This window comes from Alternaria atra, assembly GCF_907166805.1.
Source record: "Alternaria atra isolate CS162 genome assembly, contig: 25, whole genome shotgun sequence".
NCBI lineage: Eukaryota > Fungi > Ascomycota > Dothideomycetes > Pleosporales > Pleosporaceae > Alternaria > Alternaria atra.
The window spans coordinates 4,056,255-4,080,712 of record NW_025091323.1 but is presented as its reverse complement, the minus strand read 5'-3'; the positions used below and the strand labels follow the sequence as shown (position 1 = coordinate 4,080,712).

At 51.3% G+C, this 24,458-nt stretch overlaps 8 protein-coding genes across 9 annotated transcripts; 4 read left to right on the top strand and 4 right to left on the bottom strand.

Annotated features, from left to right (window-relative positions):
• Window positions 1–205: 205 nt before the first annotated feature.
• ALTATR162_LOCUS6428 (uncharacterized protein) lies at window positions 206–1,833 on the top strand (the record flags this gene model as incomplete). The annotated part of the gene is made up of 3 exons (XM_043314050.1): window positions 206–1,049; window positions 1,101–1,420; window positions 1,468–1,833. The coding sequence occupies 3 exons, from the start codon at window positions 206–208 to the stop codon at window positions 1,831–1,833; spliced, it is 1,530 nt and encodes a 509-aa protein (XP_043169985.1).
• Window positions 1,834–2,582: 749 nt separating this feature from the next.
• On the top strand, window positions 2,583–7,596 carry ALTATR162_LOCUS6427 (uncharacterized protein; the record flags this gene model as incomplete). Its single annotated transcript, XM_043314049.1, has 5 exons — window positions 2,583–2,961; window positions 3,012–5,557; window positions 5,603–6,238; window positions 6,286–6,781; window positions 6,833–7,596. 5 exons carry the CDS (start codon window positions 2,583–2,585, stop codon window positions 7,594–7,596), a joined length of 4,821 nt encoding a protein of 1,606 aa, XP_043169984.1.
• A 349-nt stretch (window positions 7,597–7,945) lies between these two features.
• Window positions 7,946–8,804, bottom strand: ALTATR162_LOCUS6426 (uncharacterized protein; the record flags this gene model as incomplete). Its single annotated transcript, XM_043314048.1, has 3 exons — window positions 7,946–8,147; window positions 8,215–8,656; window positions 8,708–8,804. The coding sequence occupies 3 exons, from the start codon at window positions 8,802–8,804 to the stop codon at window positions 7,946–7,948; spliced, it is 741 nt and encodes a 246-aa protein (XP_043169983.1).
• A 2,412-nt stretch (window positions 8,805–11,216) lies between these two features.
• On the top strand, window positions 11,217–12,485 carry ALTATR162_LOCUS6425 (uncharacterized protein; the record flags this gene model as incomplete). Its single annotated transcript, XM_043314047.1, has 3 exons — window positions 11,217–11,352; window positions 11,404–11,558; window positions 11,748–12,485. 3 exons carry the CDS (start codon window positions 11,217–11,219, stop codon window positions 12,483–12,485), a joined length of 1,029 nt encoding a protein of 342 aa, XP_043169982.1.
• A 1,104-nt stretch (window positions 12,486–13,589) lies between these two features.
• On the bottom strand, window positions 13,590–14,318 carry ALTATR162_LOCUS6424 (uncharacterized protein; the record flags this gene model as incomplete). The annotated part of the gene is made up of 1 exon (XM_043314046.1): window positions 13,590–14,318. One exon carries the CDS (start codon window positions 14,316–14,318, stop codon window positions 13,590–13,592), a length of 729 nt encoding a protein of 242 aa, XP_043169981.1.
• A 568-nt stretch (window positions 14,319–14,886) lies between these two features.
• ALTATR162_LOCUS6423 (uncharacterized protein) lies at window positions 14,887–17,207 on the bottom strand (the record flags this gene model as incomplete). The annotated part of the gene is made up of 4 exons (XM_043314045.1): window positions 14,887–15,980; window positions 16,116–16,260; window positions 16,319–16,541; window positions 16,594–17,207. 4 exons carry the CDS (start codon window positions 17,205–17,207, stop codon window positions 14,887–14,889), a joined length of 2,076 nt encoding a protein of 691 aa, XP_043169980.1.
• Window positions 17,208–17,993: 786 nt separating this feature from the next.
• Window positions 17,994–22,555, top strand: ALTATR162_LOCUS6422 (uncharacterized protein; the record flags this gene model as incomplete). Of its 2 annotated transcripts, XM_043314044.1 has the most annotated exons (7): window positions 17,994–18,185; window positions 18,244–18,714; window positions 18,758–18,777; window positions 18,829–19,347; window positions 19,421–19,802; window positions 21,522–21,593; window positions 21,647–22,555. In XM_043314044.1, 7 exons carry the CDS (start codon window positions 17,994–17,996, stop codon window positions 22,553–22,555), a joined length of 2,565 nt encoding a protein of 854 aa, XP_043169979.1. The 2 variants fall into 2 exon arrangements, with proteins under 2 accessions (XP_043169979.1, XP_043169978.1); XM_043314043.1 differs by having other exon boundaries at window positions 18,244–18,773.
• Window positions 22,556–22,807: 252 nt separating this feature from the next.
• Window positions 22,808–24,304, bottom strand: ALTATR162_LOCUS6421 (uncharacterized protein; the record flags this gene model as incomplete). Its single annotated transcript, XM_043314042.1, has 1 exon — window positions 22,808–24,304. One exon carries the CDS (start codon window positions 24,302–24,304, stop codon window positions 22,808–22,810), a length of 1,497 nt encoding a protein of 498 aa, XP_043169977.1.
• Window positions 24,305–24,458: the final 154 nt, after the last annotated feature.

Here is a 24,458-nt window from a genome sequence, read left to right as displayed (position 1 = left end):
CGAGGTATTTCACGTCGCAACTACTCTCGGGAGCGGCAATTCCTCTTGGTTGTGACCAACAAGGACGGGAAGTGGTACTTTGTTCAGCATCTTGGTGATCTGGCAGGTCTTCGGTGACCGGGGTCTCCAAGGGAGCAATCGACATCTGGCGCCCAACTCTGAATGTTGCCCTTACATTCATCGTCGAAAGGGAAGATGCACCGCCATGCCTTTTCCAACGGGGCATATCCCTCGCAAGGAGGGGGTACCTTTTCAATCCAACCTCACAAGTACGTTTACCAGCGCAACTATCGCACAACATCTCAGCCCGCGCCTCCTTTACGACTACGACCTAAACAAGCATGTATCTAACTTTCGTTGCACCTTCAGATTCCAACCGCGATCACAGCCTGCGCTCAGACGGCGGAGAACGCTGATACAGCGCTTGCTGCTTATCGGTTCGCTGTTCTTTACAGCCCTATTCTTCTTCTTCCCCGACCTGCGACCGAACCTGGGCTCCGGGCCCCTCAGCTTGATCACCTCGAACGACGACGCGCAACTCGAGACTGTACGATACTACGATTTGAACAACGTGCAAGGAACGGCGAGGGGATGGGAAAGGGAAGAGCGCATTCTGTTATGTGCTCCGTTGCGAGACGCGGCTCCGCATTTGCCCATGTTCTTTGGTCATTTGCAGAACCTGACATATCCCCACAACCTCATCGACTTGGCTTTTCTTGTCGGAGATTCCAAGGATAACACCATCTCACTCTTGACGGAGAAGTTGGAGGAGTTACAGGCCAACCCCGACCCTAAGCAGCAATTTGGTGAGATCTCGATCATGGAGAAGGACTTTGGACAAAAGGTCAACCAAGATGTTGAGAGTCGACACGGTTTTGCCGCACAGGCTGGCCGCCGAAAGTCAATGGCGCAAGCGCGAAACTGGTTGTTGAGCGCTGCTCTAAGACCAACACACAGCTGGGTATACTGGAGAGATGTGGATGTGGAGACTGCTCCATTCACTATTTTGGAGGATCTGATGCGACACAACAAGGACGTTATCGTACCTAGTATGTACAATCACACATAGCGCAAGTCTCGATTGCTAACATGTCACTCAGATGTCTGGCGACCCCTGCCTGACTGGCTTGGTGGAGAACAGCCATACGACCTGAACTCCTGGCAAGAATCTGAGACCGCTCTCGCTCTCGCCGACACACTCGATGAGGATGCAGTCATTGTGGAGGGTTACGCAGAGTACGCTACTTGGCGCCCGCATTTGGCCTACCTTCGCGATCCCTACGGTGACCCAGACATGGAGATGGAGATCGACGGTGTTGGTGGTGTCAGTATTTTAGCCAAAGCCAAGGTCTTCCGTTCTGGTGTCCACTTCCCTGCATTCAGTTTTGAGAAGCACGCTGAGACAGAGGGATTCGGCAAGGTAAGATGCGGTGTTTGCTACTCCAATACAACGCTAACATACTGCAGATGGCCAAGCGCATGAAGTTCTCCGTTGTCGGCCTACCCCACTACACTATCTGGCATCTTTACGAGCCAAGTGTTGACGATATTCGACACATGAAGGAAATGGAGAAGGAACGCAAAGCGAAGGAAGCCGAAGAAGAGGCGAAGAAGGCAAAGGAGGCCAAGATCAAGGATAACTTCGACGAGAAGAAGAGTGATTGGGAGAAGGAGAAGGCAGCCGTCCAAGATATGGTTCAGCAAGCAAAGAACGAAGAGAAGGCAGCAGATGAGAAGAAGAGGCAACAAGAAGCAGCAGCGAAAGAGGAGTCGAAGAAGGCAGAGAGCAAAGAAGAGAAGCCAGTTGAGAAGAAGGAGGGCGATCAACCATAGTCGTCACAGTATCCCAGTAATTTGAAGGGTGTGAGACCTAGGTCCGCACCCGTGTTTGCAATCTCACAATGGAGCGAAGCACTACAGCAACGACAGTAACGACTTGGGCAGACTGGGCGCAGATCTGAACCTATGTTTCTTTCGATCTACTGTATGCTTTGGATTGGAGCCTAGAGATTTTCAAGGCAGCAACATTCCGCCGAGCCGGTCTCCGATGGTGGCATTGGAAACGTGTCTTCCTGCTTGGGGGGCGTTTGAAGACTATTTGGAGAAATGTATACATTAGACAGTAGCTTTGGCATTACGGGCGTTGTAGGCTCGATAGTAGATGAGCATCGCGTTTGTCTGTAACAATATCAAGAAACGTTATAAAACTGCTGCCGAGAAACATGACTATAGCTTGTCATGTGTTTCGTCATCGCCGTCTGACGCTGGTTGGACCCCTGGCGCCAGCACCTCCGAAACTCCGCTAGAGCTAAGCCGCGCCAAATGTTGGAATGGTGACAACTCGACGTCTATCAGTTGCTCAGCACTTGTGGACAGATTGTCGAGGGAAACGCCTTCTCTGCATTCCACAAACTTGAACACTGTCTTTATCATCAGGCGGCAGCAATTGGGAGAATGCGTGTCATCTTTCAAGCCGACTGAACTAGACATATAGCTGTCCATGTGCCCTCCACCTTGAAGACACCCTGTCGCGCACCACACTCCTGTCGCATACACATCTACATACAAAACCCCTCAGCACTATGTCGAGCACCGACAGCGACGACCATGTCGCGTCAACACTCCAAGGGACAATTGTGGACCTGGATCCCCGACCCATTACCGTCGCAGTCAACCCAATAGCTCTGGTGGTCACAGAATGCATTACCGTCACGTCGGCGATGCGAAAGCATGCCCGCTGGGCACATTCATCAGTCGCAGCTATACTGGGTAGCTCTTCAAACAAGGCACCAGCTGTACAACGACGCGACCGTACAGGACAAGGCATCATAAGCGCAGGAGAGCAAGAGGAGGCGGTACCGAGCAGATGGGGCCTACGCGGCAAGAAGGGCAAGAGCATGCAGGACAACCCCCTCATGTCTGCATTTGCGCGCCTGAGGAATGATCTAAAGGGCTGTAAAGGTGAACATTGCAGTCGGAACGGTACATGAGCCAAGCTAATGCGACACCAGACATCCGGACCTTCGATACCCCCTCCATGCTCCATCCCTTCTTGCAGGTCATCCGCTCTTCCTCCACCTCCGCACCGATAACCTCACTCGCCCTCATCGCAATAACCAAGTTTCTGTCGTACGGCATCATTGGCCATGACTCTCCACGTCTTCCAGAAGCTATGCAACAGCTCTCCTCCGCCATTACACATTGCCGGTTCGAAGCTAGCGACTCGGCCGCTGACGAGATTGTGCTGCTTCGCATACTCAGGCTTATGGAGGTCATGATCTCAGGTCGAGGCGGAGAAGTACTGGGCGACGAGAGCGTGTGCGAGATGATGGAGACAGGCTTGAGCATGTGCTGCCAAGCGAGACTATCAGAGCTGCTCCGACGCTCGGCAGAGATTGCTATGGTGTCCATGTGCCAGGTCATATTCCGGAGACTGAAGACGCTGGAAATAGAATCGCCAGATGAACTGGACGCCATGGACGAAGAGCTCGAAGGAAAGGACGAGCAAGATGGCCTGAGAATGGATCCAACAGCGAATGGTGAGGGAGGTTCTTCACAACACAAGGTCGAAGCCCTTCAGCAACCGATCGACCCTGAGAAAGGGCAAGAGGACAACGATAGTACTCTGAATCCAGCGAGCAGTACCCTGGATCTCCCAGCAACAGCCGCGGATGGTCAGCCACAAGCCCCTCTCGAGATCAAGCCTTACTCGTTGCCGTCCATAAGAGAGCTTTTCAGAGTACTCGTCGATCTCTTGGACCCACACGACCGTCAACACACTGACACCATGCGCGTCATGGCGTTGCGCATCGTGGATGTTGCGCTCGAAGTCGCCGGGCCATCGATAGCGAGCCATCCTAGTCTGGCGAATCTGGCCAAGGACACTTTGTGCAGGCACATCTTCCAGCTCGTCAGGTCAGACAACATGGCCATACTGAACGAGTCATTGAGAGTCGCGGGTACGTTGCTGGCGACATGCAGAAACGTGCTCAAGCTGCAGCAAGAGCTCTACCTGTCATATCTGGTCGCGTGTCTCTTTCCACGAGTCGAGATACCAGTTGAGCCCGGTATCGAACCTTCGTTATACGAAGGCGTCCCGCATGCGCCTAGCCTTATCAAGCAGCCGCCGCAACAGAACGGCAACCCCGGTGGCCGTGCATCTCCAGTACCTGTGAGGGATCGGCAAAAGCTGGGACTAGAGGGGGGTGCACGCAAGCCAGATGCCCGGGAAGCCATGGTAGAAAACTTGGGTGGCTTGGTCCGGATACCTTCCTACATGGCAGAGCTTTTTGTCAATTACGACTGTGAGATTGACCGTGGAGATGTCTGTATGGATATAGTCGGACTTCTCTCGAGAAACGCCTTTCCAGACTCTGCGACATGGAGTACTGTCAATGTACCTCCACTATGTCTGGACGCTCTGCTCGGGTTTGTGCAATCCATGGCAGACCGCCTGGACGACGAGCCTGTAACGGACGGCTATCCCAGCGTCGAGTCACTCCGAGAGCAGCGGGCGCGTAAGGCCATCATCATCCGTGGTGCAACCAAATTCAACGAGAAGCCCAAGGCTGGTATTGCCTACCTCGCATCTCAAGGAATCATCCGAGACCCAAATGATCCTCAATGCATTGCCGAGTTTGTCAAGGGTACTACGAGAGTCGACAAGAAAGTGCTGGGCGAGTTCATCTCCAAGAGAGGAAATGAAGCGGTACTCAGCGCCTTCATCAGCTTGTTCGACTTTACAGGACAACGAATCGATGAAGCGCTTCGACAACTCCTGCACGCCTTCCGTCTCCCCGGTGAATCGGCCCTGATCGAGCGAATCTTGAGTGAATTCTCCGAGAAGTACTTCTCCATGGCGAAGCCGGAAGGTATCGCCAACCACGATGCCATCTACATCCTCACCTACGCTGTCATCATGTTGAACACCGATCAACATAACCCCAACATGAAGCAGAAACGAATGCAGCTGGAAGACTTCACAAAGAACGTCCGAGGCGTGAACGACGGAAAGGATTTCGATCCTGAGTTCTTGCAAGGAATCTATGAGTCTATCAAGAACCGCGAGATTGTATTGCCCGAGGAGCACAGCGATCGAAACGCTTACGACCACGCGTGGAAGGAGCTGTTAGTCAAGTGCCAGTCGACCCCCGATATCGTCATCTGTGACACCAACATCTTTGACGCGGACATGTTCGCTGCAACGTGGAAGCCAATCATCGCAACACTGTCTTATGTTTTCATGTCCGCGACTGACGATGCTGTCTTTTCACGCGTTGTGCAAGGCTTTGACCAGTGCGCGCAGATTGCTGCCAAGTACGGCTTGACTGATGCTCTGGACCGTATCATCTCCTGTTTGTCATACATTAGCACATTGGCGCCTGATGTGCCGCCGAGTACCTCACTCAACACCGAGGTTCAAGCTGACAAGAAGAGCGTCATGGTCAGCGAGACTGCTGTGCGATTCGGTCGTGACGGCAGGGCGCAACTAGCGACTGTGGTCTTATTCCAGGTCATCAAGGGTAACGAAGCATCGATAAGAGATGGATGGCGACATGTAAGATTGGCAGTCTTGTTTTCGGTGCACTACTAACATCCCTAGCTCATTCGCATCATGGTGAATCTGTTCGTCAATTCGCTGATACCACCATACTTCCTTTCCTTCCAGAAGACGCTCGCTCTCGCACCGATACCGCTTCAGAATCCGGCGCAAGTCATCGACCGTGCAGAGCGCCCAGCGGACACTGGCATATTCTCGGCGTTGACATCCTATGTCTCGAGCTTTGCCAACGACGAGCCTCCAGAGCCATCAGATCAAGAAATCGAGTACACACTCTGCACTGTGGACACCGTCAAGGAGTGTCATTTCGAAGACATCCTTGCTAACATTAGCCAACTGCCAGTAGAGTCACTACGATCGCTTCTGGCGTCGCTACTTGAGCACCTCCCTGAAGATGGCTCACCAAGGGTTATCGTTGTGAAACCTGAAATACCCGGCGCAAGTCCGCGAACGACTGGCCCAAGACAGAAGGGTAAGGGCCCGCTTTATGATCCTAGCCTTGTCTTCGTTCTCGAGCTAGCGACTGTTCTGGCGCTGAGGGATGATGAGACGGTCAAGGAGCTTGCAAAGGATGTGACAGATGCTTTGGTGTCTGTCATTCGAGACGCCCCTAAGCATCATTACGTAGTCATTGCGCGATCAGTGTACTATCTTCTGAGCCTACTCAAAGCCAGCAACGTAAGTCCCGATGCGCCTCTAAGAAAGCCATATACTGATCGATTCAGGACTACGACTTTATCCGTGCGCCAGTCCTCATGCACACGTTTTCAAGCTTCAACGATGCCCTCCTGCACGAGTGCGCTCAGCCAATCCTGAAGGGCCTGACAGACTGCTGCAAAGGCCCCAACGCTCTTCGCAGTGAACTTGCGGGCTCACCAGATTTCTGGACGATCCTTAACAGGCTCGCAGGTGTGCCTGATGCTGCTGGGGACGTTTTCCAACTTGTCGAAGACCTTACCACTTCCCCTCAACCCGGCATCACTGCGGACAACTACGAAGCTGCGATTGCACTTCTCAACGAGTTCGCAACTGCGGCTCAAGTTGGTGCTCGAGAAGAGCAGCTGCATGACCAGGCTGCACGACGCAACAAGGGACAGAAGTATAAGAAGCTTGAGAGCAGCGAAGTCGTTGTCCGCGGTAGCACTGCTATGAGCATTGTTTTCCAGCTTTCCAGCAGAGTGCCAAATTTCATCGAGCAGTCTCACCTCGAAACTACTGAAGGTAGAGTCATCACCCCTCTCACAAAGCATCAAGATATTAACAAATTCTCAGCATGGACGGCGTACTGGTCGCCCATCTTGAAGACCCTCGCTCATCAATGTCTCAACCCCTGTCGTTCTTTGCGCCAACAAGCTTTCTCCTCACTCCAACGCACCCTTCTTTCCAACGATCTCGCCTCCTCTGAACACCGAGAATGGACCGCGATTTTCAGCGAAGTATTGATCCCTCTCATCACGCAGCTTCTCAAACCAGAAGTCTACCAGTCTGATCCGTTGGGTATGAGCGAGACCCGCGTCCGGGCTGCCACTCTGCTGAGCAAGGTTTTCTTGCATTACCTGGCACTGCTGGACGGCCTTTCGAGTGAAGAGAAAGAGGACGGAGAAAAGAGCCTATCTTTCGAAGAACTATGGATCACAATCGTGGGCATCATGGACCGCTTAGGCAACAGCGGGCAGGGTGACATGGAAGAGGCCGTTGCCGAGAATCTCAAGAACATGCTCCTGGTACTCAGCAATGGCGGGTATCTTGCGCCGCCCGACGAAAACCCCGAACGGGAACAATTATGGCATGAGACGTGGAAGCGCATCAATCGCTTCCAGCCCAACCTCTTCGCTGAGCTGTTCCCAGAAGAAGCTGGAAAGCCCGCGAGGCCGCGACCTAGTAAGGATGAGAGAGCGGCAAAGAGTGAGCCGGTAATCGACGGCAGGGAGATGGACGTCGCAGAAAGGAAAAAGGGTGGCAGCAGCAGTAGCGAGACCGCAGATGGTAGTGAGGTTGAGGAAGAGAAGGAGAAGGTTGCTGAGAAAGAGGGCTAGGACCTACTTCATCATGCAGCGACAGGAGCATCGGGCACGTGGTTGTAGCATTAATTTTACATTGTAGCATAGACGGAGTGAGAAGTAATGAAGACAATCATACGACGCCAAGCAGGACTTGCTTTCTCACATGTTGCATGTGGTCTTGTTCATACTAAAATCATGACACAGCATACTAACTCACATATACTGGATCGTCTAGCGAGGATACAGACTGCACTAGGAGAAAGAAAGTACCATTACTCCGCTCTAATGTATATATTCGAATGCTTCATCTATCTCTAGAAACCCCCTCAATCAAACGCACCCCTTCTTCCGTATCTCCTCGTTTGCTTTGAGCATGTGCTCCCTAGACCATGGCGGCAGTGGTCTCCGCAGGAGTTGCTGCTGGGTCTTCTGTTACAGGAGTCTCTGCGGGTGGTGCTTCAGTAGGAGTTTCTGCAGCAGGAGTCTCTCCGGCAGGTGGTGTCTCTGCGGGGGCTTCTCCAGCAGGGGGCGCGGCGGGAGGCGGAGGCGCGGCGGCCGGATCCTCTGGTGGTGCAGGCACGAAGCTATGGCAGAGTCAGTATCTTGTTCATCAGGAGCATCAGCATATCCTGGATGTCGAGAAAGACTTACGCTGCAGTGTCCAAAGCAAGCTTTCCAGCCGTTCCACCCACAACGTCAGTGCCATCAGTGCTGGATTCACTCTGCTGGCTCAATTTGACATAATCGGCCAACTGCTGCGTATTCGCAGGGTTGACCATCATGACCTGACCCTCCTGGCAATGCGGTCCGGTAGCACAGTACAGATACATGGGGTCGGCGCTAGTGACAGGCATGTTGAAGGTTCCAACATCTGTCTGGCCGTCTTCGAAGGGAATGTGACCGCTGTGGATACCGCCTTCCATAGGGGTGCATGCTGTATCAGCAGTCGATTGCGTGACGGTGTGATTGCCGTTGGAGAACTGGAATTGGATGATATCGCCGACTGCTGCAGTGACAGTGTTGGGGATGAAGGTATCTTGTGGACCACCAACGATTACAGGGATGATCTGGTTGGCGCGACGAAGTGGGTTGGCTTGTTCTCAGTTAGTATAGTCCAGATGAGAACAAGGGGGCATAAACATACACTTGACGCTAGGCAGTCTGTTGACAGTCCTGAAAGCCGGACCAGGAAGCGCACTTGCAGTGGCAGCAAGGGCGATAGAGAAGATGAAAGACTTCATTGTGTAATAGCGAATAGCTTGAGTTACAAAAAGGTATCGCTGGTATATAGACAAAAGAGTTAAAATACCGTTCAACGGTGGAGTAAAGAATCGAAAGTAAGTATTATGTAAAGACCGTTCTACGGTTTGCGTAGTCAAAGAGCGATGTGAAGAGAATGAAGGGTGAAGAAACTCCAATAGCGCAAGAAAAGCCATACAAATACTTTTGACTTCATATAGACTTGCCTCCTCCACTATACTCTGTCCGCGCGCTTGAATCAACCCTTACCGTCTTCTATCCACAGCCTGAATCTTGCCTACGTACCTTGCCTCCTGCCCATAATACCTCAAACATCGAAAATGGCCTGAGGTTCTGTAGGGCTGCCACAAAGCAACCTATAGCACACAACCGTGTGGATACCGAAGCTGTAAGACCACGGCGGCCAAGCTGTCGCATTGTTGCACGTCAGCTAAACGAGGTTTGACAGCCTTGATTGCCAAGAGAAAGGATGGTAAATGTGCATGGGTAGTGGCGTAGTATGCCGTTTGAAGATGAGTGGGGCGAGGAGTGCCGAGTTGCATCATGATCGTTTGGAAACCTGAAGTGCCTTACCATGCGCGGCGCTTAGGCTTGGGAAGGCAGAGGCGGATAAACGGCAGGGTATGTTTTGGTGATGGATGAACGCATATCCAGAAGAAGTAATGCGTGCGTCGATGATGTGGATAGAGTCAATGGGTTGGTCGAGCTCTGGAGAGGGTTGTTTGCGAGCAAGTCCGCTGCAGACAGGTCCCAGGGCGATTCGCGACTCCTGCAGACCTCCCATTGTATCAACATATCATCAAAAGAAAAGGCGCATTCATAATACTATCGAAGTTGTGGATGACAGGTATTTCGCAGGTGGAAGTCGGTGCTTGGTTCCTGCCTGGAGCGAACGTTTGGGTCCACCACGACCCGCGGTGCCGCGGTGCCGCGGTCCCCTTTATCTCTGCCGTCTTCAGTGCGCCAAACACTTCCAAAGTTCATGTCCGGCTTGGCTCAGACCGCATAACTACTGCTTTTTCGTGAATAATGCGATGGTGAATGAGATGAGTATCTATACCGTCGATGATATAGCCTCCACATACCGTCGATGATATAACCTCCACATACCGAGGCCCAGAGATCTTCCATATGAGACATGACTAACATTGTATCCATAGCGACAGCGGCTGTATAGACTGGACAGCAATTCCATGCCTGCTACTCTCTGAATCGAACACGTTGACAGTCATGTCTTTTGCCAATTTCGGATGGCCGTGTGTCCATCGCCTTCGCTGACGGAACGCTCCGTTATCGTCTCTTGCAGATTTCTTTGCGTCGATGGTAGGCTCGAGTATTGGATGTGCTCAACAGCTCATACTACGTCCGCTCTAAACAAATTGGTAGGTATGGATTGAATTTGCGTCATCGTTCGCTCTTTTGCTTCAGCAAGGATCTGTCGGCTTTTGTCTTTGAAGAGTGGAAGCGACACAATTGGAATACGGATGAAGAGTTGACCAGATCATGTAAACGCACTCCAGGGAAAAACCAGAGGGGCAAACCGAAACCCGACTCAGGGCACTGTAGCCTGAAAACGATGGAAAGGACTCAAGCATGTGAACATGTGGACTCCACAGACCCGGGTATTCCGCCTGCATACAGTCAATGGGAAGCGTGGAAGGCGGTCGTCGAGCAGCGTGTGCATTAAATTCACGACCCAACTCATCAGACGAGTGGATTTGCGACTTGCCAAATCAGTCATCTTGAGCAATCGCTGATCTGCTGATCAGATTGCAATCGGTCGAAGAACGAAAGCGACATGCGTTCTTCAAACTGTGTGCCACATGCGAAGTACATGGGATCTAAACTCGAAAGCCAGAATGGATGAAGGAACCTTGGAAAGCCCTAAAGCTTCTAATATCTCGATGCAAATAAGTTTTTTTCTATCAGTTCTGCCTTTACAGAACTTATCACCAGGTATGTACCAGAACAGGAGATCAATACGTTAAATATGTGAATATGTATAGAGAACATTGTAGTGCTGGAGTGTGTAGCACTGTGAACGTGCTCACGACGATTTGGACCTAGCGTACTTCGGCCGGAATTACTTTTCCGCCAGCCTGTAATTTTCTCTGAGCTCGCACCCGCCCACTCGTCTTTAGTCCCAAGCTTCACAAAAGTCACACGGAAGACAAACTCCAGCAGCCTGGAATCAGGTCCACAGCATTCGCGATGCATACGCAAATGCTGCTAGCCCCGCGTAGGGGTGTTGGCAATGTTCCCACAGCTGCTGCTTTGGACCGCGACCTCGGCTGAACGCGATCCATGAGTGCGGAGACCGCTTCCAACCGCTCTCCGCAACACGTCGCCAAATCCAACTATACAGATCACCTCCCTCTCTTCATTATCACACGATGCGGACAATCTCGGCGCTAGCTTCGCCTCTGCGGAGATCAACACCTACAGCAGCGCGCCAGAGTACGCGGAGATGCTTCTCAAGCTCCCACAACCTGCAGGCTACATGGGGTTTCATAGGACTGGGACGCATGGGTTAGTACCATAGCAGCTCACATGACTACCCTCTCCTAACACTCAAGATAGGATATCCCATGGCGAAGAACCTCAGAGCGAAGATACCGGCTGAAGACACTCTCTTCGTGCACGATGTCAACACCGCAGCTACAAAGCAGTTCCTTGAGGAACACCCACAAGGCGTACAAGTGGCCAAGAACGTTCGAGAAGTCGCCGAGAAAGCCGTACGTATATCTCTTTCATCACCTCCTATCGCTCTATGATGAATTAATTTTCCTATCAATGATCTAAGTTGGGGTCATTCGTGACCCTCCTCCTGATTACACAAATATTATAGCCAATCCTCTGATGCTTTATACTCAACACATCTTCTCGTCACCAGCTTCGAGCGCGGTACACTGACAGTGTTGCAGGAAACTATTGTTACTTCGTTGCCAGAACCAAAGCATGTAAAGGCAGTCTTCAAGGAGATGCTGGAGCCAGCTACTCTTCTTTCAGACAGCTCTGTCAACAAAGAGCGTTTCTTCATAGATTGCTCGACCATCGATCCCATGACCTCTGGTGAGGTGGCGCAAGCTGCTCACTCTACGGGTCAAGGGAAGTTCATCGATGCGCCTATGTCAGGTGGTGTGGTTGGTGCGCAGGCTGGCACGCTCACCTTCATGATCGGTGCGCCGCCAGAAGCAGTCGAGGGTGCTACCAAGGTGCTGTCAATGATGGGTCGGAGAGTAGTGCACCTTGGCGGACCGGGTGCCGGTCTCAAGGGAAAGCTTGCCAACAATTACTTGCTCGCGCTCAACAACATTGCAACTGCAGAGGCCATGAGCATGGGCGTGAAGTGGGGTTTAGATCCAAAGGCGCTGGCTGGCATGATCAACACAGCGACTGGCAAGTGCTGGCCCAGTGAGGTTAACAATCCTGTTCCTGGTGTCATTGAGGGCTCGCCTGCGAGCAGAGGCTATGAAGGAGGGTTTGGCATAGGTCTGGCCAGCAAAGATCTCAAGCTCGCGCTAAAGGCTGCTGATGAGGCAGGTGTCAAGCTCGCGTTAGGGGAACCTGCAAGAGCGCTCTACGATGCTTGTGAAAAAGCCGAAAACTGCAAAGGCAAAGATTTTTCAGTAGTTTACCGGTATCTTGGAGGCAAGGAGTAGGCTAGACAATAACATTCTGGTGAACATCAACTCTAGCTTCACACATATTTCCAGTTCTTTTTGCTATGTCTGTTTGAAAGGCATTCTAAGCAGTGCTATGAAACACGACATATGCCAGATCGTCCAGCAGCGAGTTATACGGCATTCGAATGCCCTGCCTGCTAATTTCAAAGCCCAGCTTTCTCTTTGTGTCTCCCGTTCTGCACAGATACAGTTCCAGTTGCCCGCTTCTTCTTGAATATATATGAAGTACAAGAAGTCTTGCAGAGCGCCTATCGTTATGAGCACACTGGTCCAGGTGGGAAGCTCGTTTGCGCTTCCTTGGATAGAAGTTCGTTAGGTTTGGCAAATACATTGTTAGTATAGTAGCAGATCAGTGCGGTAATGTGCGAGCCAGAAGGTCGTCGCAAGACGTTCAGTGGCTGACATTGTAGGAATGAGAATGCAGGTCTCTCGTGTGAGTTTATCGGACGACCATCGCAGAGCTCTAATAGCTCTCCAAGATATGTTGAAGTATAAATTAGGTCGTTGGTTTGCAGCATCGAGATGAGGCTCTCGTAGCCCCGATCGCTTGTACAGCTGATGATAGTGACTTTGTAGATGTGTTTGGCTCGGACAAAATCAGTATCAGGAACTGCGTGAGGTAAGGATCAAACTCTTTGCCAGCTTTCAAGGTACGGCATGTGATGCCTAAACCACGATCAATAGTCCTGCGTATTGTATAGAGCGTAATGCGACGCCATTGCAAGTAGCCCCACTAAATATTGGAATTACTACTATGAGAGTCGTCACTAAGAACTCCAATGAAAAAAGTGACGACGAGGTGAGAGATGAGCACTGGACGATTGCCGATGTAGTCTTCACGGCGGGTATCCCACTTAGTACTAAGGTTTGTTCTAAACAGAGCATCGGGTTCTAACCAGTAGTAAAACGAGCAAGGTGACGCGTCATCAAGACCCTGACAAGGTGGGCAAGCGCTTCATGAGAGTTGTTTGCGCCACATGGGTGGTGAAGTAGGCGGGGGAAGGAGGAAGCTCCAATCAAGGTATGATTTCTGGGACTTGTCCGAATTACACGTGCTTCTCCAATGCTATTTCTCCCTCCTTAAGGACTTAACCTTTTGATCGTCCACTCCGCCTCCTTGATCCCCTTCGTGTTCTCGTCCCCACCAACCTTCCTATAAATAAAGCGATCGTGCAACCGACTCGGCCGCCCCTGCCAAAACTCCACCATCTCTGGCACAATTCTCATTCCACCCCAAAACTCCGGCACCGGAATCTTATCCTTGCCACTGAACCTCTTCTCTACATCTTCCACTCTCTTCTCTAGCTGCTCTCTTGATTCAATCACACTACTCTGCTGACTGGCCCACGCCCCAATTCTTGACCCGCGAATCCTAGTATCGTAGTAAACCTGCGATTCCTCGGACGTAAGCCGCTCTACAGTCCCTTCGACGCGAACTTGGCGTTCGAGTTCGCGCCAATGGAAAGTCAATGCCGCATGGGGGTTACTTCGTACATCGCTAGCTTTGCGACTCGTGTCCCAATTTGAGTAGATGACGAAGCCGCGATCGTCCAGCTCTTTCATGTAAAGCGTACGTGCGGAAACTCTACCGCTAGGTAGTTCGGCGGTGGACAAGGTGACGGTTTCGGGTTGGTAAACGTTGTTTGCCTGGGCTTCCTGGAACCACTTGTGGAATTGGTCGGTTGGAGTGGGAAGGAGGTCTTCACGGTCTAGTGCGCCTTTGTTATACTGGGTTGCATGGCCAGGGTCTTCAGAGTTACTCGTGGGCGCGAAGATCTTCTTCGCTGACTCGGTAGCTGAATGCAGCATATTTTTCGGTCGGCGTTGAGTCGTTCGGGGAAGCTTTACAACGGGAAGCGATGTGCGTTGGCGTATGTAACTTGCACTATTGATGATCCTTGAGGATTTACTGAAGAGGTTTCTAGAGCTGAGTATTAGCATTGATTTTTCCAGACTGTGGTGAGGATTCGGTACGTCGAGTGACTTTCGTGGCGTGATTCGAGTGGTACAACTGCTCGGAATGAGTCCTCACGATCGGAACGAAGCGAGGTGACGTAACGAGATGCTAGCGCGATTGTCGACCTTGCACCTGAGTTATCACACGAACCTTGCACAACTTCCGACTGTTAACAGAAAGGATGAGGCCCTAAAGCTTCTATGCAATAGTAACATTGTTCTTAGAACCTCTTTGAATGATTCTTCATTGGATTTTCACTGCTACGCCAAGATAAATTGAGGCTTTTCCATATATGGGACACGCTAATCTACTTCAAATCGAGAAACGGCCGCGCGAGCGTCGTTGCGAAAATAGTTTCCTGCAGGGTCCAAGACATGTATTGCGCAAAGAACGCCCATAAAGACATTGAACGGCCATTGCCTAATCAGCGGTCAATCTCAAACAGTCCTCCTTCTCATCAACATCGTACCTCACGTTCGTGTCCACCCTTTTACCTCCTTCGTAGTTCTCCCTTGTCCTGAGCAACACCTGAGTCTCATCGTCGAATCCATACAGCAATGTTGGGAGCGCACTTTCCTTCCACACTGGTAATCTCAGTCGTGCAGACTCGACTATGACAAGAATCACATAGAGTATTCCTATCAAAAGCATGCTGATGGGATACGCTAAATACGCCCAGTCCACCCGTACGTGTATCACCCAGCTTTGCGTAGACCCCTCGTGTCGCTGAGGCGAGGTGTTGCGTATCTGACTAGTGAGACTTCTGGCGACATTCTCGAAAGTTGCGGTCAAATTCGTAGAGTTCCAAAGCGCGTCGATCACAGGCGGTGCGTCGCTGAAAGGGAAGGCGATAGGACGCACGTACGATTCGTTGCCATGTGTAACGGCCATCTTGATGTCGTCTTCAGTCCGTCCTGTGAATTCGTGGAGGTACTTGATCGTGCTTCTGATGAGCGCATGAGAGATGTTAACACCCTGCGCTATCGCATCGGGGCGTGCAAAACCTTCGATTGGATCCGGACCAATTTTGAGACGTAGATCGTACCTTGACAGATCTGCAGTCTCTATCGGGTCGTATAGATCCTCGATATCGACGTCAAGCCACGGAGCTCCTTGTACGGCCTCCACCCCCGGCTCCGGTTGGATGCTACCTGAAGGATCGATTGCGAAAGATTCTTGATCTCGAATAGCCCATGAACCAATCACACGCTCTTGGAGTACTCCGTTCTGGCTTTTGGCTTGGTAAGCATTCGTGCAAAAGTATAGCGCGCACTCTGTCGCAATTGGCCGCGATGATTCCCAAGGCACTTTCGATTGGATCCATTCATCAGGTGCCCTCACGATAGCAAAAGCCATCATCAGAGTATCGATGTTCGCATGCCTCAGGGTACGCGACGACTTACAAGTGGTGTTCAACGTCATAAGAGTTCGGGACAAGGACTGCGAGTTGCCAGTGGTGAGATTCCACCAATTCTCGTTGACAATCTCTGAGTAGCCATTCCAATTTCGGATTTCTGAATACGGTCACGCAGAGATAGTGAAATTATTTTCGTAGAGTCCCGCGTTGGTAGTTGTGGGAACGTTAGTTCCATTGTACATCCCGGACCCTGATTGGGTAAAGATGTCGTTGGATATATCTTTACACGAACTACACACAGCAGCCGAGACAAAGGTCGACCAGGTACAGTTGCCTGTAGTGCATTCAAACGCCACGGTATTTCCAGTAAGCACTGAGTCATTGTGAAAACCACCATAGATGGAGCTTACCATCCCAAAGTCTGGTCGACTAGTCGTCTACATATCGTTAGGGGGATGATGGTCGATTGACGTGAAGCTGTATACTGGGACTTACCTGTATGATACCGAGCCATCCAGCCGATGAGTTGAATCCTACCATAGCGGAACCTGGAGACTTCACAATCTGCCCACCATCAACTCTCCAAGTTTGACCCACGGTAGAGATTGGGTCCGCATTGATGTTGTCCATTTGGCCGTACGTGGATATGACCGCTTGCAGAAAAGGGTCGAACGCAACTGTCCCGACAGTTACTAAAGCTCCCAGAGCTGCCCAATGTCTGTAATATCTTTAGCTGAACTCTCGCACATAACGTTTCAAGGGCACCGTACCTAAATTTCAGCCAGATAAATAGCCGTATTCCGCCCCATGGGCCGCGACTTGCTTCATCGAACCTCTGGAAAGCCCGTATACTATCAGACCTCCGACGGAGCCAGCTCCACTTTTGCTGTCCAACGCAAGGGCTCATAGCAAAAGCCAGAGTAGTTCTGGCTATCGTTCCAAGAGTGGCGATGACTGTGTTCAGCGTGAGGACAAATTTCCAGGCCGCAATAGGTTTACCGTTCTGGTGGATAAGGATTGCGATAATTGCGACAATGGAGGCCACACTCATTGTTAATGCAACGATCTCAAACACCCATGAGGTTATTGTATTGCGGTTCGGAGGCGGTCCGGATGTTACCTTGGACTCATGGAAGGGAGGTAGGAGAGGTGGTGATGAGCGTGGTTCGACCCGAGTCGATGGCTCCGTATTTAGATCCTCTTCTACATGCGATATAGGTCTCCTAGAGATGAGTCGTTCGTAACTGCCAGCTCCGCTATACATCTCGCCATGGCGCTCAACCGGAATCGTTCTCGGATTTCGTACTGGATTCGACTCCCATGATGGAGCAGGGGACGGCTCATCAAGCGAAACAGGTAACAAAGCTTCAGACTGATGATTCATGATATCTTTCAATCGTGTAGTTCCTCACAAGACGGATACCGCGACCAGCCAGACCAGCGGACGGAGGTCAATCTTCAAAGAATGCAACCGCAGTACTCGAGGGCCTGGTGGCGCGAGGCCAAGTTTCACCTCAGGTCAGCGGGGCGTCTCTCTTTTGGGGACCAAAAGGCCTATACCAAGCCTTGGCGTCCGGCTACTCTGATATGAGGTTGTGGGACACAAAAATTGCTGTCGTCTTGTAGCACGAGCATTACAAGTAGTGAGCTATAAAAAGAGGGTGTAATCTGACGACGTGTTCTGAGTGTCATGCTGCTTTTGCGTAACCAGAGTAACCTAGTGAACGGAGTAAAGTAGTTTAACGGAGTAGGAGTTTTTCTTGCTATTTCTACAACTCCAATTATAGGTAGAAGAACTCCTTGGCACTTGCACCGCCATCCTGGGTGCAGTCGTCAAACCAGTGTTGGTTAGAGGTTTGGAATCGTTGAGTATATTTTGCGGCTAAGGATGCGTGCATTACCTAGGTACAGTGGTGTGCGAGTCTGCGCAAATGATGAATGCCAGAATGGACAGCATTTGACGAGTAGTCGTACAAAAGCCGCCGAGCTTGCTGTAAAAAGACAGGACGTGGTTTGTGAGACGACTCGACCGTGTTTTTGCCACGCAAGCGACCCCGAGGTCTGGCCTACCGACGCGGAGACGTTCCGCTTCATACGTGCAAGAGCCACCCTCCCGCCCAATGTTTGTAATACACAAATCCCACACTCACCCCACCTGGCAATAACTACAATGCACGACTCAACTCCTTATCGATACGATCTGGGCTCTTTCCATCGAAAGATCAGCACTTCCAGTCCAAAAGCACAGGAATGGTTTGATCGCGGCTTGATTTGGTGTTACGCATTTCACCATGAAGAGTCTGCCCGATGCTTCGAACGAGCTATCGACGAAGACTCAACTTGCGCAATAGCTTATTGGGGTGTAGGTCGTTGACAAGCCCCCAGAGACGTCTTGTTATTCTTGTAGCTGATCGCCACAGCTTGCGTTCGCCCTCGGACCGAATTACAATAAGCCTTGGGACTTGTTCGATGAGACAGAGCTCAAGAATACACTAAGGAGGATAAATGAAGCGAACGAAAAGGCCAAAAAACACGCAGCCAAGTCAACGGAAATCGAACGAGCTCTGATCGACGCTGTTCAGGTGCGTGTGCCGAAAGGTCTAGACGAAGCCGCTTTCCAGGCATGCAACAAGGAATATGCCGAAGCCATGAAGGCCGTTTATGAGGGGTTCTCTAGCGACCTCGATATCGCATCTCTCTATGCAGACTCCCTCGTCTGCCTCTCGGCGTGGAATCTTTGGGATCTCAAGACTGGCGATCCGACACCAGGTGCTCGATCATTGGAAGCCAAGACCGTGCTCGAGAAAGCCCTACAGCAAGAGAGCTCACACAAACATCCAGGAGTTCTCCATCTGTACATTCATCTTATGGAGATGTCAGCAACGCCGGAAGTAGCCCTTGTCTGCGCAGATCATCTAAGAAAACTTACCCCAGACGGAGGACACTTGCTGTAGGTATGTGTCCGAACTACATGTGAGGCATGCACTAACTCCATACACCTACAGACACATGCCGTCCCATCTGGACATCCTTGTTGGCGACTATCGACGTGCCATAGACGCTAATGTGGATGCTTGCCGTGCTGACGAGAAGTATGTTGCCGAGCATGGAGCAAGAAACTTCTACTCATTCTACATGATGCATAATTATCATTCACTCGTATATGCAGCCATGTTTGCAGGTCAATTCAAGGTCGCACTAGATGCAGTCAACCGGATGGAGGCGTCGCTGCCTGATTCGCTACTACGCATCGAAAGCCCGCCCATGGCAGACTGGCTGGAGAACTTCGCGTCAGTTCGGGTTCATGTCCTGGTTCGTTTCGGGCGGTGGGAGGATCTCATCGCGCTCGAAATGCCGTCGGACAGAAATCTTCACTGTGTGACAACAGCAATGATGCATTACGGCAAAGGCGTTGCATATGCCGCTACTGGCGATGTCGCAAAGGCACAGAAGGAGCGCGACGCCCTAGTAGAAGCAGTAGAGCGTATCCCAGCATCGCGGATATGCGGAGATTTTCCTAACAGGTACAGTGTAGTCAAAGTTTCCAGAACAGCGGGAGCCCCCATATGTAAAACAGAATCATACTAACCAAGATAGGTCTAACGTTGTCCTGCAAGTTGGAGTTGCAATGCTAAATGGCGAGCTTGAGTACCGGAAAGGCAACTACGAAGAAGCTTTCAAACACCTCGAGACGGCAATTCAACGTGATGATGACCTCGTATACGCCGAGCCCTGGCCCTGGATGCAACCGACACGACATGCGTATGCCGCTCTGTTGATGGAACAGGGCCGAATAGAAGATGCGGCGGCAGCCTATAAAGCAGATCTGGGGTTCGATGATACGCTACCGCGGGCAAGGCAACATCCGAACAACGTATGGGCCCTGCGCGGCTACCATGAGAGTTTGCTGACGTTGGGTCGGAGGGATGAGGCCGGTATCATCGGGCAGCAATTGAGGATTGCACTTGCTGTAGCTGACGTTAGTATCAAAGCGAGTTGCTACTGTCGACGTAGTGGGGATGCGTAGACGGGGAAGTTCGTGATGAGCCGAGATATTGTATCCAAGTACGATCGTCGTCGAAAGCATATTGCTGGCCAGTTGAGCTTCCTCCCGTGTCTGCTTGGCCGACGAACTCTTTCAGGTATTTGTTGAGGCCGATCTTCCACCTTGGGTTGAGGGACAGGAGAGGTGCCTGCGGTGTGGAGGATACAAGGGCGATCAGGCGTTCCTGGCTATGCTGATGTCTTTTCGAGCGGATGAATGCAACTCAATTCCCATATCGGGCTGATCGAAGGGAATCGAACTGCAAACTTAATACGACTCGCGGCTCATCCCTCATATCTTTACTTGGGCATTCCCCTTTCCATCAGATAATGAATGTCAACAGCTTTACGTACATCGCCGGAGTAGCTTCCGTCAGCGTCAAGCGGCGAAGAGCGACAAGAGCGACCCGGGAGACAGTCCCACTACTGAACAAGCCGTCTTCAAGTGCCTTGGTGTGCATTGTCACTGAGTCATGCCCCATTGATCAATCACCCACTAATCATGCCTCGGCATTTCAACATTTAAGTTTCACGATCTGCCGCTAAGGTCGCCGACTTCCTAGCTACCCATGTAACTCCCACGTGTTTTACCAAGACCGTGCTAGATGGTCTCGCTTATTATGCCTTGGTGGAAATTTCATCCCAACAGGGTCACGACTCCCATGCAACTGCGCAAGCAAACATGCATCGAAAACAGTCCCTGAAGCCACGCGGATCCTTCCCGTCTCTGGGCCACGCGACAGCGAAACTTGGCGTTTAGCCGGATTTCCCTAACGTTAGAAACCAAAATCGGGGTCAGCATGTGGAATAAGAGCGGGTCTCGAAAGTCTTGAAAGCTACACACACGGGAAGCCTGGGACCGAAAACTCTGACATCCGCAGTCAGAGCGGGCACTTGATTGATAGGAACGGAGTCCGTCGACGTTTATTGTGTACGGGTAGTCTAGATTGCGGGAGGTTCACGAGCCGCAAGCATCTATCAACAAATTATGATCTTCTTTTACTCACGTAACTCGGCAGGGGACCGAGAATGTACGCCCAGAGTGGAAGCTGCGAAAGTACGGGAATAATCGCCACAACATCCCTGAACCCCATCGTAGCGCCTGAGCGTTGAATCAGCATGGCGTGCAACCGGACCCTGCCCTGACATGGCGGCGGTGTTTCCCATTCAGTAGCACTGGGCAGGCCCACGAGCCGCCTTTCCCCTGGGTGCCCATCGAATCGAGACTCGCTAGAATTGTGGGCTGACTCATTTTGGCTGATACCCAAGACTTCGGGTACAACGTATATGGAGCCAAAACCCGCCGGATTTCTCAGGAATCTGGGGGGAACCAGATTTGCCCGACTTTACGCCATCATCATGGCTACAAGGCACGAACTCGAGAATCGAGGACCTGAGCTGCAGGCGGTATGTTGCCGGAACCTGAACGAAATAAAAACTATCCGCTAATGTTTGTAGGTATGCTCGACGTTCGTTTCACTTGCATTCATAGCCACTGTGCTGCGAGTCTACGTACGGGCGCGCGTCGTTAAAGCTTTTGGAGCGGACGATTGGTGGATGGTGGCAGCATTATGTAGCCATGTAATGTTCGCCACTTGTGCAATTGTAAGATCTATGAATTCTACCTGCTAGTTGTCTTAACTAACTATGTTAGGGTGGAGTTCACTATGGCACCGGACGTCACATGGATACACTCTCAGGCGAGCAACAGTACAAAGCAATGCGGGTATGCCTTGGCCAATGGAATCTCATCAACCAGAAAACTAACACTACCTACAGTACTGGTGGCTCTGCTATATCGCGTATTGCTGGGCGATGATCACATCCAAGATGTCTATCGGCCTCTTCCTCCTCCGCGTCACCGTCAAGAAGCTCCACAAGTACATCATCTACAGTGCGATGGGCCTCACGGTTCTCTGCGGACTTATCTTCTTCTTCGTCACTCTTTTCCAATGCCACCCGGTCAGCTTCTTCTGGAACAAAAGCATCAAGGATGGTACTTGTATCAACGTGGACGTCATCATCGGTCTCACGTTCTTGTACAGCGCCATTTCGGTCATTAGCGACTTCACGTTTGCTATTCTACCTTTCTTTCTCATCTGGGGCTTGAACATGTCGGTCAAGACGAGGGTTTTGTTGATACCCATTCTCGGCATGGCCTGCATCGCCAGTGTGGCCGTCTGCGTTCGCATGGGATACGTTATGGACTTCAAGAACCCCGACTTCCTCTGGGCCACGGTTGACATCGCGATTTGGTCAGACATCGAACAAGGACTCGCAATCACGGCTGGTTCCCTCGCTACCCTCCGCCCCCTCTGGCGACAAATTTCCGAAAAGTTCGGTTTCACCAACTCATCATTCGGCCCCTCGCGTCCATCTGGCGTGCGGACACCACAATGGAACAACGACCCGAACAAAGAGCTGCGAAAGAAGCCCAGCCTTTTCAGCATGACAATGTCTCTGCTGAAGACTGAGAAACCTTCCAAATCGGAAATCGACGAGGACTATGGGATGGGAAATCTCGCGCCTGTGAGACTGCGAGATGATCTTTCCGCGGAAAACGAGAAGAGCGATAAAGTCTTCAATAGCTGGAGGATCAAGGGGGGAGGCAAGGTATCTGATGAGGAATGCCGAGTTGGCGAAATCACTATGGAGACGCACATCAACCAGAAGAACGAGCGGCGATAGGCTGATAAGAGGAAGGCGACGGTTTGAACAAGTACATGATGAAGACGGCCGGGTTATAAGTTAATTTAGATTCCATGATACCACCCTCATGTCGGCGCGAGCCAGACAAAACAACATAACAAAAATAAAAAGGATAGTTGATTAAGCTTGTCTGTGTGCCATGTTCTCATTAGAAGTATCGTGACACTTGTGGAACTGGGGAACTGCCACGTGAGGGTCCAGTGAACAAAAAATCCCCACGCCGACCCGCATCTACAAGCGCAGGTTACTCGTCTTGGCTCTCAAAAAATTCTCAACCATCTGATCAGTAACCTCGACTACGTTAGCCGATTGACGACGGGAATCCCCGTTACTCTCGACCGCCGAATCTGGACGCCGTTCTTCACGAGGCGTTGCGTCGCCGACCGATTTCCTTAGCGCTCCAACCTGAACCGGCACGTCCGGTGCGTTGCCGTTAGACGTCGTTGCCGCATCCACCGCGCCAGCAGCCCCATTGTGCTGCTGATCTTGGCCATTAATTGATCGCCTACCCTCTTGCGTCTGCCCCTGTTTTTGCGCTCCACCTACTCTATGGTTTGAAGGTGTTAGGTCGCCGCGGAACGGGCGTTGTCGCTGCTCCGCGGCTTCCCTGTCGACTTTCCATATGCCGCCCGAGGGGTCGACGGTATAAGCTTGAGGGTCATGCTTGACTAGTTTGTCGAAGACTGGGTCGTTGGGTACTCTTTTGAAGAAGATGTGTTTAAATTCCTCGCCTTTTGCTTCTTCGTCCTTGCGCATTTGCCTTTGGCCGTTTTCGACTGCGTTTTTCGCTGTTGTGACGCCCTTCATGTCGCCTTTATGCAAAGAGGAGATGACGTCGCTCCATGCTTTTCTGCTTTCCCAGGGGTCTTGTTCTGAAAGGTCAGGCACAGTCATGGGTATGTGCTTGATGGTCCTAACGTCAAATGTCTCCACCTCGGAGCCGTTCCGCGCGTCCTTGATGGTAAACGTGCTGTTCCAAGCTCCCTCGATTGTGTAGATTGTCTCATCAGGTCGGTCTGCGTGGAAGAATCTTGCTTCGAATCCATTCTTGTGACCGGAACCAAAGAAGGATTTGCCTTCAAATTTGATGTGCGATATGTATCCGTTCGAAGAGATCAGAGAGTATTCACCGTACAACTCCGGATGTGGGACCCCACCCAACAGACCCTTAACCTTGATATTTGGCAAAGGCAGGAGGTAGTCTTCGTTGTATTTGTCGACATGTACAAGGGCATAACCCTTTTGCTTGATACTGACGTTTCCTGAGAAGGTGATCTCTTGTTCCGTGAATCCTTCAGCTCGGATGCCAACTTGGTTATTCCACAGGTAGCACGCCGTTACTGGTGGATGATGGCCAACCTGCTCGGAGACTAACCTTGTCTCTCCCAGCTCCTCAGTATTCCAGCTGCCGAGAAAGAGCTCGCCAAGAAAAGCGTTCAACGGCTTCTTGACACCATCCTCCTCGTTCCGCCCCGCATATTGCTGCCCTCGTAATGAGCCCAGAAAGTTCTTCAGCACAAGCAACGCGCGCTTCTCAGGATCTTCTTCCAACGCCGGCGCAGCCCAAAGATATGGATGGTCCGCCCAGTACTGTGGTATCTCAACCGTTGAGTTGTCGGCTAGTACAAAAGGCGGCGCAGTAATATTTGAAAGATCTCCCGAGATGGTCGCTATGGAAGAGATAAAGTCCTTGAGCCCCGAGCGGTTTGCAGCAATTTCATTCGACATGACTGCGGATTCGAATTGCAACTTAACATCGTGATTACCGGGTACATGGATGTAGTTATGGAGATAATGTTGGCTTCCTGTAGTAGCGCCAAGTCATGACGTCGATGGTGCAGCGCCTTGCAGCGGGACCTGGCCCAGGAGTTTGGGAGGCTGT